Source organism: Hemicordylus capensis, chromosome 2 (genome assembly GCF_027244095.1).
Source record: "Hemicordylus capensis ecotype Gifberg chromosome 2, rHemCap1.1.pri, whole genome shotgun sequence".
In the NCBI taxonomy this organism is placed as follows: Eukaryota; Metazoa; Chordata; class Lepidosauria; order Squamata; family Cordylidae; genus Hemicordylus; species Hemicordylus capensis.
Genome location: NC_069658.1, coordinates 409,686,797 through 409,704,249, shown reverse-complemented (window position 1 = coordinate 409,704,249; position 17,453 = coordinate 409,686,797). Strand labels below are relative to the sequence as shown.

The 17,453-nt window shown below is 43.0% G+C and overlaps 2 protein-coding genes across 10 annotated transcripts in view; one reads left to right on the top strand and one right to left on the bottom strand.

Annotated features, from left to right (window-relative positions):
• LOC128344094 (ABC-type organic anion transporter ABCA8B-like) overlaps nt 1-12,041 on the top strand; it is a 129,005-nt gene extending 116,964 nt beyond the window's left edge. For all 3 annotated transcript variants that reach the window (XM_053293592.1, XM_053293589.1, XM_053293590.1), the window contains 8 exons: nt 1,745-1,917; nt 2,142-2,217; nt 5,562-5,656; nt 7,677-7,796; nt 9,080-9,220; nt 9,731-9,810; nt 10,275-10,330; nt 11,296-12,041. In XM_053293592.1, the coding sequence (XP_053149567.1) occupies nt 1,745-1,917; nt 2,142-2,217; nt 5,562-5,656; nt 7,677-7,796; nt 9,080-9,220; nt 9,731-9,810; nt 10,275-10,330; nt 11,296-11,394 (840 nt within the window). In that variant the 3' untranslated portion in view covers nt 11,395-12,041. The remainder of the gene's footprint in view (nt 1-1,744; nt 1,918-2,141; nt 2,218-5,561; nt 5,657-7,676; nt 7,797-9,079; nt 9,221-9,730; nt 9,811-10,274; nt 10,331-11,295) is intronic.
• Nucleotides 12,042-14,446: 2,405 nt separating this feature from the next.
• The window catches only part of LOC128344093 (cholesterol transporter ABCA5-like), a 91,037-nt gene continuing 88,030 nt past the window's right edge, over nt 14,447-17,453 (bottom strand). For all 7 annotated transcript variants that reach the window (XM_053293585.1, XM_053293584.1, XM_053293586.1 and 4 more), the window contains 5 exons: nt 16,411-16,530; nt 16,137-16,286; nt 15,970-16,049; nt 15,069-15,124; nt 14,447-14,804 (listed from right to left, as the gene is read on the bottom strand). In XM_053293585.1, the coding sequence (XP_053149560.1) occupies nt 14,697-14,804; nt 15,069-15,124; nt 15,970-16,049; nt 16,137-16,286; nt 16,411-16,530 (514 nt within the window). In that variant the 3' untranslated portion in view covers nt 14,447-14,696. The remainder of the gene's footprint in view (nt 14,805-15,068; nt 15,125-15,969; nt 16,050-16,136; nt 16,287-16,410; nt 16,531-17,453) is intronic.

Here is a 17,453-nt window from a genome sequence, read left to right as displayed (position 1 = left end):
GCTAAGAATGAGCTGCAGAGGTCCACACAGATCCTTCCAGGTGATGGCCATGTCCCCTGGGTGCGAGTTCACATGCAGGCATGGCAAGTTCCCAGAAGGGCCTGCACAGCTGCTATGCAGCGACTTCCCAGATGGTACTTAATTGCAGGTGGTTGCTTTTTTCTTTCTCTCCCTTGCTTCAAGCAAAAGAGAGAAAGACAAAAATATCCAGCTGGCAATGAAGCACTAGCTGATAATGAGCAGTAGACTGCTGCATGGCCCTTCTGGGTGCTGGCCATGCTTCCTACAGGTGAAACTCAGAAAATTAGAATATCGTGCAAAAGTCCATTAATTTCAGTAATGCAAATTAAAAGGTGAAACTGATATATGAGACAGACGCATTACATGCAAAGCGAGATAAGTCAAGCCTTAGTTTGTTATAATTGTGATGATCATGGCGTACAGCTCATGAAAACCCCAAATCCACAATCTCAGAAAATTAGAATATTTCATGGAACCAAGAAGACAAGGATTGAAGAATAGAACAATATCGGACCTCTGAAAAGTATAAGCATGCATATGTATTCAGTACTTGGTTTGGGCCCCTTTTGCAGCAATTACTGCCTCAATGCGGCGTGGCATGGATGCTATCAGCCTGTGGCACTGATGAGGTATTATGGAAGACCAGGATGCTTCATTAGTGGCCTTCAGCAATTCTGCATTGTTTGGTCTCATGTCTCTCATCCTTCTCTCGACAATGCCCCATAGATTCTCTATGGGGTCAGGTCAGGCGAGTTTGCTGGCCAATCAAGCACAGTACACTGTATACTTTTCAGAGGTCCGATATTGTTCTATTCTTCAATCCTTGTCTTCTTGGTTCCATGTAATATTCTAATTTTCTGAGATTGTGGATTTGGGGTTTTCATGAGCTGTACGCCATGATCATCACAATTATAACAAATTAAGGCTTGACTTATCTCACTTCGCATGTAATGCGTCTGTCTCATATATCAGTTTCACCTTTTAATTTGCATTACTGAAATTAATGGACTTTTGCACGATATTCTAATTTTCCGAGTTTCACCTGTATGTGTGACATCACAGGTAGCAGTGTGGTTGTCAACATGTGCGAGAAATCTGTCCACAGTACCGCATAGGAGGGGGACGAACACAGGCCCACCCCCCCAGCTACGCCTCTGCTGGTGCCCTACCAGCGTCATCCTATCCATTCTCTTATTCTGTTGGATCCTTCTCATACTTCACAATGTCCCTGTGTCCTCCCACTCTTCTGTTAACACTTTGCAAAACCGCCTGATGCTTCTTGGGGTGTATGAAACCCCAACTTTCAGCCAAAGCAAATTATGTCAATGGAAATGTAATCACAGTTAATCTGCAGACCTGTATTGTCAGAAGAGCAAAGAATAAGAAATTTCATCATGAATATGCACGATCATCCTTTACTATTTGCAGTTGGGTATGTCTACTGCCTGCTTCTGCATCATGTTCCCATCTTAGCAGGACTGAGTGGAGTTCTTGCAGATTCTCCCAAGTTACTAATTTACACTTATAAAGAATACCACCCATTTTTGGTCACACATTCTTCTTGTGAGGTCTTTAGTAAATCAAAAGGAACCCTACTTGCAGCCCCCTCCCCACCCTTGCTGCTGGGAGCCCCTTGGGTTTGAGCCTCCTTGTGAGGTCTTTAGTAAATCAAAAGGCACACTAACATTTTGAATGATTTTACGCATCACAATATTTTGAACAGGTGCTGATAAAAAGGGCTGATGCAGCTGCCACAGAAGAAGACACTGCTGGGTTCCTAGGCTATTGTCCCCAGGAGAACGCCCTCTGGCCTAATCTGACCATGAAAGAACATCTGGAGATTTATGCAGCTGTGAAAGGCATAAGGAAAGATGCTGCTGCTATTGCGATCAATCGGTACGGCCAGCAAAAGATCCTGCTATCCTTGTATAATTCAAATCTCAAGGTTACTGAGAGTAAAATTTTTCATTCTCTCTTTTCCAAATGTACCAGAACCAGGAAACTAATCTTTCTGTTTTTTGATTTAAAAAAAAAAAAATTGGGTGGCACACAAATTCTGTACTTCTTGTGCAAAAGAGGTTATTTCAGAAAAATCAAACATCCCTCTACTTTTCTTTCAGAATAGTGCAAGCCCTGGAACTCCAAGGACATTTAAAAAAGGCAACCAAGACCTTAGCTGCTGGCTTAGCCAGGAAGGTGAGTGCTGTTATTTTTGTTGTCCTTGAAGCAGGGGCCAAATCTTTATATATTTATTGGATCGGGTCTTGACAAAGTCCTGGCAGTCTGGATCCAGGCATCCAACATAATGGGACTTCCTCTAGCACTACAATAAGGCTCAGATGGACAACATGGGACCTCTTTGCTGGTGCTAGGCATGCCATCCTCTCCATCCTGATATGGGCCTCCAAGACCAAGGAAAGTTGTGGGTGCATGGTGGACAATTTGTAAGTGAGCACAACTGGTGAAATGGCACATCATTATTGATCAGGTGGTGCATCTGTTAGGGATGTGCACGGTCCGGCCCAGTCCGGACCGGCACCGACGGGGGGCCCTTTCTTTTAGGGCAGGAGGGCTTGCTTACCCCTCCCGCCTCTTCGGCCCCCTCCAGCGCCCGTATTTAACTTAAAAGCGGGGCGCTGGAAACCAGCCGCCCCCGCCGCCGCTACCGCCGCCCCCCCGAGCAGATTAACAATTAAGGGTGCCCCTGCCGTCGCCCGCCCGCCAGCCAGCCAGCCAGCCAGCCAGCCCTCCCTCCCAGCTGCCCGCCCGCCCGAGTGTGTCCTTACCCAATGCTTGAAGTAAACGAGAGGAGCTACCGAACGGAGCTCCTCTCGTTAGCAAGGCCTCCAGAAGACTGAAGGCGCTTTGCGCGCGCGCGCATGCGTGCGCTGCAAAGGACGCCGGAGGCCCGGTCTACCCGCCGGGAAAGTACCCGCCCGGTCTACCCGGCAGGGTAGACCGGGCCTCTGGCGATCGGAGGCCCTGTCTACCCGGCCTTTTCCCGGCGGGTAGACCGGGCCTCTGGCGTCCTTTGTGGCGCGCGCAAAGCACCTTCAGTCTTCTGGAGGCCTTGCTAACAAGAGGAGCTCCGTTCGGTAGCTCCTCTCGTTTACTTCAAGCATTGGGTAAGGACACACTCGGGCGGGCGGGCAGCTGGGAGGGAGGGCTGGCTGGCTGGCTGGCTGGCGGGCGGGCGACGGCAGGGGCACCCTTAATTGTTTATCTGCTCGGGGGGGCGGCAGTAGCGGCGGCGGGGGCGGCTGGTTTCCAGCGCCCCGCTTTTAAGTTAAATACGGGCGCTGGAGGGGGCCGAAGAGGCGGGAGGGGTAAGCAAGCCCTCCCGCCCTTAAAGTCATACCCCCCACCCGGACCCGGACCACCAAGAGCCAAACCGGTCCGGCAGTTCAGCCATTCCTTAGAATGGCCGCCGGACTGGTTCGGACTCACCACTAGCATCTGTTAAGGCATCTTGCGTTCCAATTTCTGAGCTTTATGGAGCTTGAGTCAAAATGAAAGAGCTTTAACTCTTGTCTTAAATCCATTAGGTTGCTCCTCATGCCAGTGTCAGATACTGGCAAACGTGTCAGTATTCTGGCCTCACTGTCAATACAGCCACACTCTGTAATCATGTACTTCTCCAGTACTTGCTAGCCATAGGCTTTAGTGGGGCATAAAAACCTTAATAATGTTTGAACTGCTGCTCTAAACTTCATCAGATCTACAAAGGATTGACTTCTTAGGCAAGGCTGGATAGATTACAGCAGTCATTAATCAAAATGTAAAATAAATATATGACATGCCTGCTCTTAGCCCCGGAACTTGGGGCCCCAGTCGGTGGCCTCCTAAGTCTGGGGTGGAGGCAACAGATAGATGTCCTGGTCTCCTGCCACCCCACCGCTGCCCGTGCCCACCACTGCCCCAGCTGCTGTGTCTCTCCTTGCCCTTTTCACTGCCCTTTTGCAGCCGCCATGTGCATGACAAGAGGGTGGGGGTGAGCCAAGCAGGGCTCAGCCTCCCCCATGGTGGTGGTGGTGCAGCGGCTGCTGGGGGCTTGCACCAGCTCAATATTCCCACTGCGCAGGCGCTAAAGGCCCAGACAGGCGGGCCCACCAGCCGCTGCACATGCCAATGGCTGACACCACCATGGGGGAGGCCAAGGCCTGCTCGGCTCACACCCTCCCCATCCCCCGGCTGTGCATGTGGTGGCCACAAAAGGCAAGAAGTGGCAAGGCGGCTAGGGCAGCGGCAGAGCAAGGAGTGGCAGGAGGCCCCCCCAAGAGGCCCGGCGAAGGTTTGCATTAAAAAAATTTAAGGGGGGCCTCACGGCAGCTTACCTGCATGCCTGGATAAAATTTGTGCAAGAAATGGCCGATGTGTCTATTTTCAGCAGTTTTTAACTTGCTATTGCTGGAATAGTTTTTATCAGATCTCCTTGAAATTAGGCACACTTGCAGACCACATCAAGCAAATCATGCGCACTGAGGTTCAAGTTATTAGCTCAACAGTGGTCATAACCCCTGCTAAATTGGCAAGGAGGCACCTTTTAATGTGGTGGTTCTCTTTATTTAGCAGTGGGAGAGTAACTGGCCCTATTCACCCCCAGCACAGTACTTCCAGTGACTGTTGCTGGTGTCTATCTTATGTTTCTTTTTAGATTGTGAGCCCTTTGGGGACAGGGATCCATTTTGTTTATCCTATTTTGTTGTTATTTCTCTGTGTGAGAAATGAGCCATTTTTGGAAGGGCGGTATAGAAATCGAATGAATGAATGAATGAATAAATAAATAAATACTTATAAGCTATAGAATTTTGAGGCTTAACATAGTGGAACCTGTTTTGTTTTTTGGTTGGTTTTTTTTGCTATTACCACTCCTTTCTTATTTTGCTGGGATGGATTATCTGAACTGAGGAAGAGTGAGTAGGGCCAGGCTATAAGCCGTCACATTGGGGGCGGGATTCCTGCCACACCATCCAGAGGCAAAGCTCTGGAAAGTTCTGAATGAGATACTGCACAAGTGCAGAATTCCCACAGGTGTGGTTGCACAGATGACCATGCAAGGAACATCAATTACAGGTAAGCAACCTGCTTTTATTTCACACATTGGGAGGAGAGGAGAGCTGGTCTTGTGGTAGCAAGCATGATTTGCCCCTGAGCTATTCAGGGTCTACCCTGGTTGCATATGAATAGGAGACTAGAAGTATGAGCACTGTAAAATATTCCCCTTAGGGGATGGAGCCGCTCTGGGAAGAGCAGAAGGTTTCAAGTTTCCTCCCTGGCTTTTCCAAGATAGGGCTGAGAGAGATTCCTGCCTGCAACCTTGGAGAAGCCTCTGCCAGTCTGTGAAGACAATACTGAGCTGGATAGACCAATGGTCTGACTCAGGATATAGCAGCTTCCTATGATCCTATGCAGAGAAATGTCTGGGATCACTACCTCTAGGAAATTGTCACCACAGATGCATGTGTTGTCCAGGAGTACACTGCAGATATTAGTTATACAATTTCCTCTCATTAATTTAATTCCTTTCCCTGCATTTTTAGTTATGCTTTGCCCTGAGCATGATGGGTAATCCAACTGTGATGCTATTAGATGAACCATCGACAGGAATGGATCCCAAAGGAAAGCGGCAGGTCTGGTGAGTGACCCATAAACTAAAATGTAAGAGCTAGATTTGTAAATTTGCAGTGCCCAGACACTAAATATAGATGTCCCCTACACTGTGCTCACGTTTAGACACCAAATACAAAATGTGAATGGGACATATGAAGTGGCCTGAAGCTGAATCAGATCATTGGTTGATCAAACTCCGTATTGCCCACAACTGTCAGTGGCTCTCCGGAGCTTCAGACAGGGGCTGACACTCTGCACCATGAAACCTCAGCATTATGCAGGCACTTGTGTTACATTATTTCCATTGTTTCCAAGCATGTCAGAACTGTTTTGCATCATCCTGGCTCCACAACTGCCCTGGGACTGCCTTTTATATATGCAGGAGCCCCAGCAGTTTGCTAACACTGAGGTTTCACAATGTCAGCCACCAGTCTTTCCTAGCCATACCTGGAGATGCCAAGGATTTAAAGAGTAAGAAGAAACGCTTGGTCTTTGTTGTTCAGTGTGAATGCCAGAGCCTGGATTTCTGCTCAGAGGAAACTGGGAAAGAATCAACAGGGGAAATTCCCAATGGAAGTGAAAATAGTCCTGAAAAATAAAGGATGGTGGCTCAAAAGGCAATTAGTAGGGATGTGCAAATTGATTTGGGTACAAATTGATTTGTACCCGAATCTAACTGATTAGGGTGATTTCGAGTCAAAACAAATTACCCCTGTGGTCCATTGGCTAGATTTGGGTCCAAATAAAATCGCGCCTGATTCAACTTGAATCGATTTGAGATTCGGATCCCTCCTATTAATTCCCCCAGATTCCCAGCTTTCCTTTAAAAAATAAAGCTAAGCTCTAGCCCTTGTAGAAGTGGAGTTATGGAGCAAAATGTGTGGTCACCATTTTTCCAAGTGTTTGGATTTTTTTGGTGTATAATAACTTTTCCTCAATGAATCCCTCCTATTAATTCCCCCAGATTCCCAGCTTTCCTTTAAAAATAAAGCTAAGCTCTAGCCCTTGTAGAAGTGGCGTTATGGAGAAAAATGTCTGGTCACTATTTTTCCAAGTGTTTGGATTTTTTTGGTGTATAATAACTTTTCCCTGAGCATTCATTACACACCTTCATTTCTTCTCAACCTCATCCGCCAAGTTTGATTGATACATATTGGATCATGTTTCTTTTCCTGTATCAGGATATCAAGGTATCCTGTCTGTATCCCATGCCCTGTGCTTTATAGATATTAGATACTGTGGCTGTTACCATCTGTAGAATCCAAGGGAAAGAGTTGTGGTATGCAAGGACAAGGCAAGGGAGTGGAATCAGGAATATTAACAGTTTAGTGGAATAGATATTTTGTACAGAGAAGCAAGTGCAAACTGCTTTTCAGTGCCCTTGCTGCTGGCTGTTTATTAGCCCTGCCTCTACTCCAGGACTGGAATAAAAGTAACTAAAGCCCCATTCAAAAGCTGGAATGGATTAACCAAAAACACCACACCATGTACTGGCTTCTCTGCTATTGTTTTTTTTTTTTTAAACAAATTTCTGACCTCCCCCCTCCACAATTCTGCTTCCATCTTAGATACATATTTTTCATGTCCCTATTACTTGGCTTTATAATTGATTCTGTCTCCCTGCAGTTCAGGATTTAGCTTAAAGTCCCTTTGATGAGGTTTGCAAGGCTCCTGCCAAACACATCCTTCCCAATCCTTAATGCACTCCTCGATGACAAATTGGTGCTGGCCTAAATGCCCCTATCTTGGTTCCATGGCCTTTTCCCATGCTCTTCTCTCTTCTCTCGCTTGTTCAGCATTTCTTAGCCTTCAGGTAGTCTTCTCTTTCTGTTGCCTCTTCTAACTATTTCCTCTCTGGAGTGTCTCTTCCTCAATAGGGCAGATTTGGAACCAGAAATGGAGTCCCCCTTCTGATATCTGCCTTCTGATATGCCATCCTGAATACTTCAACACAAAGCAGGTTCATAGCATCTAGGAACAGACCATTCTGACTGCTTCACCACCATAGGAGTGCTGCACCACAGTAAATCCTATGTTGTTTGCAGGAAAACAATCCACGCTGTACTGAAGGACAAGGACCAAGGAGCCATTTTGACAACTCACCACATGGAAGAAGCTGAAGCGGTGTGTGATCGAGTAGCAATCATGGTGTCTGGTCTGCTCAGGTGGGCTTCTTCATCACACATCTTATTTTCAGCATAGGATACCTGAATTAATAATGTGTTGATCAGTTGAATTTCCAGATCAGGAGCATACTTTGCTAGAATAATGTATCTTAGATGGTGACTGTCCCAAGTGCTTTTGTACATGGGTTACCCACTTCTAAGCATGACACGTGAGAACAGAATAAATAAGACAGTGTTCCAAAGGAAAAAATATATATTTCAGAACAGGAGTTACTGGGGTCTAGACTGGGATCAACAACTATTAAAATCAGGTCACCTGAAGTGATGGTTTTTGCCAACCTAAATTCTACATATTTGTCTTCCATGTTTGCTTTGCAAATGCCTGAGCCTGCTGATCAGAGACGTGCACATCATACTCCTTACATAATTTGCCTCTTAAGATGAACACTGTAAGAGTGAGTATGTGGGAGGGTGAGTGAGGGGAAATGATCCATGAGCCAGGAGGTGGGATTTTCATCCCCCCACCGTTTGGATGGTGTACACAAGTACATCAGTCTTTCAACATAACATCTGAAGAGGGCTCTGGAGTCACCTAGTGAGTTTCATGCCTGGATGGGGATTTGAAGTTGGGTCTGCCCGACCCTAGTCCGTGTCTGGATGACAGCTGAAATATGGAAGACGGGGGAAAGAGAGAGAGAAATCCAGCCTACTCAAGCCTCTTATCTTGGAGAGAGATTAGGATAGGAGGATATGTGGTGTTATGAGATTAAAGATCTCCCAACCCTACTGACTGGAGCCATGAACAGAAGCGCTCCTATAGTGCCACAGGTGATTTTGCTTCTTTACTTCTAGTATTGCATAAATACTGTGAAAAACTATTTTGTCTCAATGCATCTAATGTAACTTACTATTTATTTTGCAACTTAGTGATGCATGCAGAATTGGAATTTTTTTTAATTTTTCAAATAATTTTAAATAATTTTAAATTTTAAAATCTTAATTATTTCTATGTGTGGAATCTGAAAAGAGAGAAATGGTGGATGAGAGATGATTCTTGTGTTTGTTCATCCTCCAAACTAAAAAAAAAAAAACCACTTAAAAAAACAACAGTGGGTTAAACACTCATTTTCTTTCTACTGCTCTTCTGCTCAAAATCACAGCTTGTATACATGTATAGGTGCAATGTATAGTTTGCCCCTTAAGCAACATGAGCAGATTGCTTGAATAGTGAAAACTGCAGTAGTGTCCAAAGGAAGACTTATAACACATGTGCCTTCATTACTCTTTATGTCCTGATGTTCTATGCTGATGCCTTCCTGTAGGTGCCTTGGTCCTATTCAGTATCTGAAAAGCAAATTTGGCAAAAATTATTTGCTGCAGATAAAAGTAAAGGGGATAGAGCAAGGTGATCTTGTGAATACTGAGATTCTGAAGATGTTCCCCCATGCAGCTCGTCAAGAAAGGTAACAGCAGAATTTGTCAACAACTTGCTATAAAATGTCTTGAATTATTTTAGGGTGTTTTTTTTCTGCATTCTTGTTCTGTGCCACTCCATCCTCTCTGAGCTTTTGTGCATAGGGCAGGTTAGCAAAGTTTGGAAAGAATACCCATCTGTTCTTCCTTTCACCCAGTTTCCAAGACCCCAATTCGTTAAGCTATGCATGGACTTAGCATTAAACTATGCATGGAATTATTAAGCAGGAGTTTGTTATTTCTTGAGACAAATGCAGAATCCCTCGTCTCCACATTTCTTTTGTATTGAAAGATGCTATCTCTAGCTATGCGTCCGGAGTCCTTTTAGAAAGGATCTGATAAGCAGCTCTTCATGATAACCAGGGTCCTGATAACTAGCTCTTCGTGAAAGAAAGCAGGCGCTGGATTTGATTTCCCTTTTTCTTGCCAAACTGGACATTGTCTTGTTTTAAGGATTGGAGCCATATTGGTGGCTGAATTGTTTCCCCCCCTCATCTTAGGATATCCACATTGTTGTGTTACAAGATCCCAATGGAAGATGCATTGCCCTTGTCAAAGGCTTTCTCTATGCTTGAGGAAGGTATGTCTGCATATACTGTGCCCTTTTATGTACAGAAAGATCCTAAATGCATGGTTTGGGTGATAATAGCCCATCCTTTCACTGTATGTACAATTGGGGGGAAAGAGCACATCTTCTGGCTCACCGACTGAACTCTCCTTCCCTACATCCAATACCTCTGAATGTGCACACATTGGTGTAACTTTTGAAGAGGCTGTGCATGTGTCAAATCCAGTGCACAGGCCCATATCATGCGCTAAAAACACATAATTTAGACCTTGGATTTTTCTCTCTGGTTGGGGCTCTTCAGATATGATCTCATGTGGACATCTGGGATATTGGAGACAGGGAAGGTGTGCCCTGTGGGTTGGGCAGGAGGCACAATTTTGCTCCTCTGCTGGGCACAGAAAGAAGGTAAAAGACCCCCAAATCAGGCCTCAACCATTAGGACATACAGTAACTGGCTTAACTTTATATATCCACAGCTAAACGAAACTTCAACCTTGAGGAATACAGCTTTTCTTTGAACACTTTGGAACAGGTAATCTAATTTAAAACTACAAGTTGTAGTGGACCTATACCCCAATTGGAATGTTCTAATCTGGACAGAATATAGTCACATTCTCTACCGTCCAGCTTCCATGTGTGCATCATTCATTCATTCATTCATTCATTCATTCAATTAATTCAATTAATTCATATACCACCCTTAATTCCTAAAGTGGTTCAGGGCGGTCTAAATTAAAATCAAAAACACATAATTTTAAAAAAATAATAAAATCATGTAAACCAGTTTAAACTCTTGAAAATTAAAACTAGATATCATTAAAAGCCAGACTAAAAAGATGGGTCTTTCAGGCTCTCCTGACTCTGAGGGCCTCTAAGGAAATGGTCAGTTCATCTTCTGCTAAGTGGGAACTAAGTGCAGATGTTTCCCATCCAGTGCTGGATTTCTGCATCCAGAATTTTGACTTGTGTGCCCAGTCCCTTATACTGGATTGGAAACTGTATGCACAGTGCCAAGCAAAATCATTTTTGACAACACTGGGGTGTGTGTGTGTGTGTGTGTGTGTGTGTGTGTGTGTGTGTGTGTGTGTGTGAGAGAGAGAGAGAGAGAGAGAGAGAGAGCGCTCATGCACACATGCGTTTGCGTACTTAGGAGAGGGGACTGAATCCCAGTCTCCTGCTTTCTCATTGTAATAGGAAGGATAAAGCCCACATTCAGCTCCTGTGCTGCCAAAGCTGACAGGTGTGCATCTTGAGAGAAATGATATCTGGCATCTTGCAGTTATTAGAATGCATCATAATATACTCTAATAACTGTCCAAACCAAATGCAATTTGAATTTTTTGAGTTTTTGCAGTTTTATTTTTTATGTTTACCTAGATTTGAATGAGAATGATCTTTAGTTCTTGTAGCAATTGAATACCCTATCTGCATATATGTGCTGCTTTTCAAGCACTCATATGCTTAGCCCAAGAAACCATGTTTTCCTTGCATCATTAGGTTTTCCTAGAACTTTGCAAAGAGCAAGAGCGAGAAGATTTCGACAGGCCTCTGGACACACCTTTTGAATGGAAACAATTGCAGCGGGGAGATCTCTGAGCTACTAATGGCCTAGTCTCAAGATATTTAGACTTATTGCTTACAGAAGTAAGTGCTGATCCCATGACACAAGAAGGATATAAGCCCAAATGTCTCGGCTGTACTTTTACAGGCTACAACTAAGTGGTTTGCCTCAGAAATACCTATCAGTATTTCAGAGGCTTTCCACACAAACTTATTTGTATTTACTCAAATTGCTGAGTTGTTTCTCATTGGACTGGAGGCTTCGTGAGGAAAGTAAAACAGCTTTTTATACTGTCTTCTGAACAACCAGACTAATGGTATATAATTCCTGGAAATGTTATGCCCATGGAAGAAAGTGTGGGTTTCTTCTCTATTTTTCTTTTTATTTCAGAAAAAAATAGTAATATGCATTACTAATTTTCTTACTTACTCTAAACACTTACAGCTTTAAGGATATAAAACATATTGTGTATATCTTTGCACCCAGAATTGGTCTGTTGGTATTTTTATGAAAGCTGAAAACTATGGTATAATCACCTTTGCTTGATTCAACGATAATTATGAATGTATGTGTAATCCAGTGAGAGCTGGATCAGCAAGCTATTTCACACTAAGTTGAAACTAAACATGTTTCAGTTTTTGTCAGTGGAGAAAATGAAATAAAAGCTGAAAGTAGAAACCATGATGATGGTTTTATTTTCTTTATTATTTGGGCTTAGAAATAGTCTCCTCTCCATACAGTCAGCATTATGCAGGAACAAAACAAATTCCTGCAATCACTTATTTGCTAGAGGTGACAGTGGAGGAGATATATACACACAGTGGGGGACATACCAGAAGGAACCATCCCTCTTCCTGTCTGCTTTCAACTCTTTGAAAATGACTTTTGTTTCTTGCCCCCAGTCAAGCAGATCACAGTATGAAGGACTATCAGTACATTTGGATATACTTTATAGTAACACTGCTGTTTAGGACCAAATTCTAATCAACATATGATCTTAAAGAGAATTATGGTTCATCATGAACCATGCCACCTATTGAGATCATCAGGGAAGGTCCATTACCACTGGCTTGTTTGGTGGTGACACAAAACCAGGTCTTCTCTAGAGTTACCCTAGGGCTCTAGAATGCACTCCCAAATGAAATCAGAACCTCCCCATCTCAACCCCCCCCCCATCTATTTTATCAGGCTTTTTCATTTATAATGTTTTAAAGTTTTATTGATTGTTGTTTTAATTTGTTTGATTTGATTTAAGGGTTAAATTGTTTTAATTAGTAAACTACCCAGAGATTTTATATGGGGTGGTATATACGTGTGATCAATAAATAGAAGTATTTCATCATCATGCCCAGTAAGTGTCATAGTAACTCTTGACAATATTAACTAAATTAACCTCTCATAGTCTCATTTAAACAATAAATAATACATCATTGAAAACATTACTACTTTATACTTTGCCTATCATTCTCAACTTCGGAAAGATCAATAGTTGGATTTTCATTTTTATCTCCATATACTTCAGATGACTGAAGGTTTCCATGTAGAAACTTCTCCACTTGTTCCTTTTAGGTTGTGTGATGGAAGTGGGGAGATTTTGTGTGTATTAAGGTGTCTTTAAACTTTTTACTTTCTAATCTCAACAGGATCTTGTTTTGCGGCTACAATATGCTCTCTATATAATCAGGAACTCTCTTTATAGGGGTCTTCAGATTTGGTAACGCAATGATGTAAGGTAGGGATGTGCACGAAACCAGTTCTGTCCACTCCTGGGAGGCTGGAGGGTGGGGGGTTACTCTAAGGGCTAGGGAGTATGCCTCCTACCTGTCCATCCCTGCCCCGTCGCTTTCCCCCCATCAACGCTCTCCCGAAAAGCGTCGGCACGGGGCTGCAGTGTTCCTCCTTTCAGTGTTGCCAAGCAAATGGCCAACATGCACACACATCGGCCATTTGCATGGCAACACTGAACAGGGCTGCAAGGAGGACACTTTTTGGGGAGAGCTCCAGTGGGAGAAAAGCAGCAGGACAGTGATGGGCAGGTAGGAGGCACCCTCCTTGCTCCTTAAAGTAACCCCCCGGCCTCCAAACTGGTTCAGCGCTCCAGAAGAGGAGTGCCGGACTAATTCCACGCTCATCCCTAATGTAGGCGTGGGGGTACTTACGCCTTTGATATTTCAGGAAATGAATAAAGATCTATTAATTTACAGATTCTGAAGTTTGCATGTTGCTCTGCTTTAAAAGTAGGGTAGTACTCTTGCTTGGTTACAAAACAGTTTCTTTGATCAATACAGAATCTTTTCCGTTTCTTCTAGTATGTACACACACTATATTCGAACTACTACTCCTTAACCCAGCCTTCGCCAAGGCTATCTCAAACACACACTCTCTGGCTCCCTTCAGACATAATGTGGGGACCAAGGAAAGTTCAGTAAAATGAAGGAGAAGAACCCTTCAAGTGCTTAGGGGGGATCTGCACCCCTGTGTCTGTCTATTGAGAGGAATACTCAGGTCACATTTGCTTCATGCTATGGCAGCAGAGTAATAGATTATATAATTGTCGCCCATTCACTATGGGATAGGATCAGCCATTTTAAGACTGATTTCAGTGAGAGTGAGTGACCAATTCCCAGTAGTTATAATGATCAACAGCATTATCAGGGGCAAAGTTAAGTAATAATCAATGCTACACAATAATCAATGCTACACAATTCCAAAATCACTATAAATAATTTAGTCCTGTGGAACTAACAAGGAGAGTTAAAGTTGTTGCCTTCCTTAATTCTCATTTTGCCAACATTCTCACTCAGAATAGATCTCTCATGTTGAGCAGATCATAATTAAATATGAGCTGCTACTTCATATGATTTGTGGGGAACTGATAGTAGCACATGCTATTCCTTCATCTTCTGCAGAAGATTTTTCTTACAATGCAGCAAGCATATCTCTTCATAAAATAAAGCACATACTGTATAAAGAAAAAATATTTTTAAAATAAGATTTGTAATCATTTACTAATATTTTGGATGCCTGTAGGGCTGCTGAAATGCAGTATATGAGTGTCTAACACAAGAAAACACACCACAAAGCAAAACAGAAGAAACAAGTGTATTGAGGTTTTTCTTTTTACATTAAAAAAGCAAGTCAGAGATCAATAATAACTGTATTCAAGAATCAAGACAGTTTCAGGCATTTATAATATTGATAAGGCAGATATTGTTAATTGCTCAGGAATATGTTCCAAATTCATGGGGCTCAGTGCACATCGCGACACAACAAAAACAATGTCTTTAACAGGGAAACCTAAGGAGCAAATCTCTTGACTTCTACAATGAGAAACAGATCAGAAAACAACTCGGTCTTCTTGGGATCGCTCCCACCAAAGCATGCTGTTTACAGTTCCAAAATTTCTGTCTTCCTCCTCTTGCTCTTTGGCAAGCTCCACAAACACCTGAAATGAGGAAGAACGGCATGAATATATTAATCACAGCCACAATCCACATTGGTTTTGCTCAACTGTGGGCAAAAAAAGTTGTTGCAGAATTTTCCGGTCTCTCCAGCCAGATTGTAACACTGCCAGATTGTGTCATAAATAAATAAATAAGTGCACTTTGGGACTATAGCTGATTTATGAATGCAAATGGCAACTTGTTTTATGTAACCAAATTTAAAGACAGATTTGAATTCTGTTTTTGAAAAAATATATCTAAATTACCTGTCCAAGTGTTGCTTGAGAGAAACTGTACTCTTCAACATTAAAGGCATTTTTCACTGTTAAAAACATTAGAAAGGACAGCATCAAAAAGACTGAATGTGTGTATTTCATCAATACCATCAAGTATCTTGATGACAATACATATTATAAACTAGGGGACCAATCCAAAGTTTCATTGGCATAGTGCTGTGCCCATGGAGTTCCTGGCAGGTTCCAGCTTTCCCACATTCACAGACCTCTAAGGGTTGTATGCACATAGCTGTCCTTAATGTGACAGGACTGGGAACACAAGTGTGTGTGTTACAGCCGGGGTCAAGATGTGTTGGTTCAGTTCACCAGCCAGACAAAAATTTTGTGCGTCAGATTCCTTGAGCTATGTTGGCATGTACTCGCCAGGCATCATTTTTTCATTTGTCATGGACAAGTAGATGAGTGGATCTTCTGAGTCCTGGTTACAATACTGTGTTCATCTCTTGTGACGTTAGGAATCTTGAAAGAACTTTAATAACTAAGCATACTAGAGCTTGTCAAACATAGGTGAGGGCTCTGAGGAAAACTAGATCTCAGGATACAATCTTGCACCACGTCAAATGCTCTAAACTTGAATTGACTTCACTGTACCCGTTGAGAGGAAAGTTGCATGCTCACTTAGGCAAACACATAAAATAAAACCTCAAGTCATTCAGAACTGCTTGGGAGATACTGAAAGCATTTGGATAACCAGAAGTTTGGATAGAAGAATATATGTTGTTTATTGAGAACGTTATACTGCCATGAGACTACACGACAGTGATGTCAGGGAATGGGAGTCAGCAGGAAGAATTCAAATTTATCAGGAGATTTGGATAACTAAGAATCAGTAGGTGGAGTCTTTGTCATAATCAGTAAATTACTGGCTCACCTTCTTCCAGTTCAGCAAAGGCAAGTGCAAGCGAGTGGACATCTTCCTTTGGGATTTTATAAGCCAAAATAGAGGCAAAGCTGAAACACACATGACATAGACATGAGCACACACTATAAAAACCTTTCCTTTTAATGCCCAGACACATTGTAATGAGCATACTTCACCTTTCCTGGTGACTTGCATTTGGAAAGATGTTCAGAATCTTCATTTGAAGGTGATGCTTCTGCTGATTATCTGGCACTTCTTTTAATTTCATTTCTAAGCAATATCCTCTGCCAAATTTATTCTTCAGATGCTGAACCGTACCAATACATCTACCAATTGTTTGGGGGAGGGACAGAAGAGATAGACAGGATTTAATGTCAGAATGATTATGGTATTTCTAAACATAAAAATGGAGCTCTTTACCCCAAATGGCCGAATGTGTTGCATCAGTACCTTAACTTTCCTGACACCATGATTGCCACGCGATCACACACAGCCTCTGCTTCTTCCATATAATGAGTTGTTAAAATAGCCGACCTCGCTTTACTTTTAAAGGCAGATCGCATTGCTTTCCTACAAAAGAGAACACATGCTCAGTGAAAAGGGGACATGGCTAGCCTACAAACTGTTGCTCTTCAAGCGCTGCTGTCTGCTCTCACACATACAGGGCTTAGGAATATCTGCTGAAGCTTCGACAAAGCTGAAGATCCAAAGAAGAACGAATCCCCTTGCCCTCTCACCGAAGCATTTTTGCACCCTTTCCAGAAAGTGACAGGGAGGTTCAGTACCCTCACCATTAGAAATTGTGCAGTTCTCCGATAGATCTGATGTAGCAGCAGCAATGTGCATTCTTACAAAGCGGAAGACAGCACAGAATTTGCAATCTGGGAAACTATTTCGATCTCTGCAATTGAGGATTCTGTTGAAGGATCTCTTAGCAAAAAAAAAAAGGTCTTGTTCTGTGGCTCACCATGTAGAATGGGGGAAACGGACTACTTATGAACAAAATCATATTGTTTTCAAGATCAGAGAAACAAAGTCCCTCGTTATCTTCACAAATCTTTCTTTCAGTTAGCTACAGTTGGAAAATGTTAATTTGCAACTCAAAAGGCAGCTGCAATTTTTGCTGTACCTGTACATTGCTGTAGTGATGATTTGTCAATAATTTCCAAGAGGAAAATCATCACGACAGTAATGACACAGTTTAATGACATAGTTCTTAGTGGCCACTGAGCCTCTCCATGTTTGCCAGCAGCGGGGACAGGCTTTGGAGTAGCACAAAACCAGCACACACGCCATGCCCTTGGATCAGTGGGGTCCAGAATTTAAGATGCTGAGTGTGAAGTTTGTGTATGTGTATCAGTAGAGAGAGAGAGAGAGTGTGTGTGTGTGTGTGCGCGCGCGCATGAGCATGTGTGTGTGTGCGCACGCATGAGCGTGTGTGTGTGTGTGTGTGAGAGAGAGAGAGAGAGAATATAGTTGTTAACAAAAGAGTT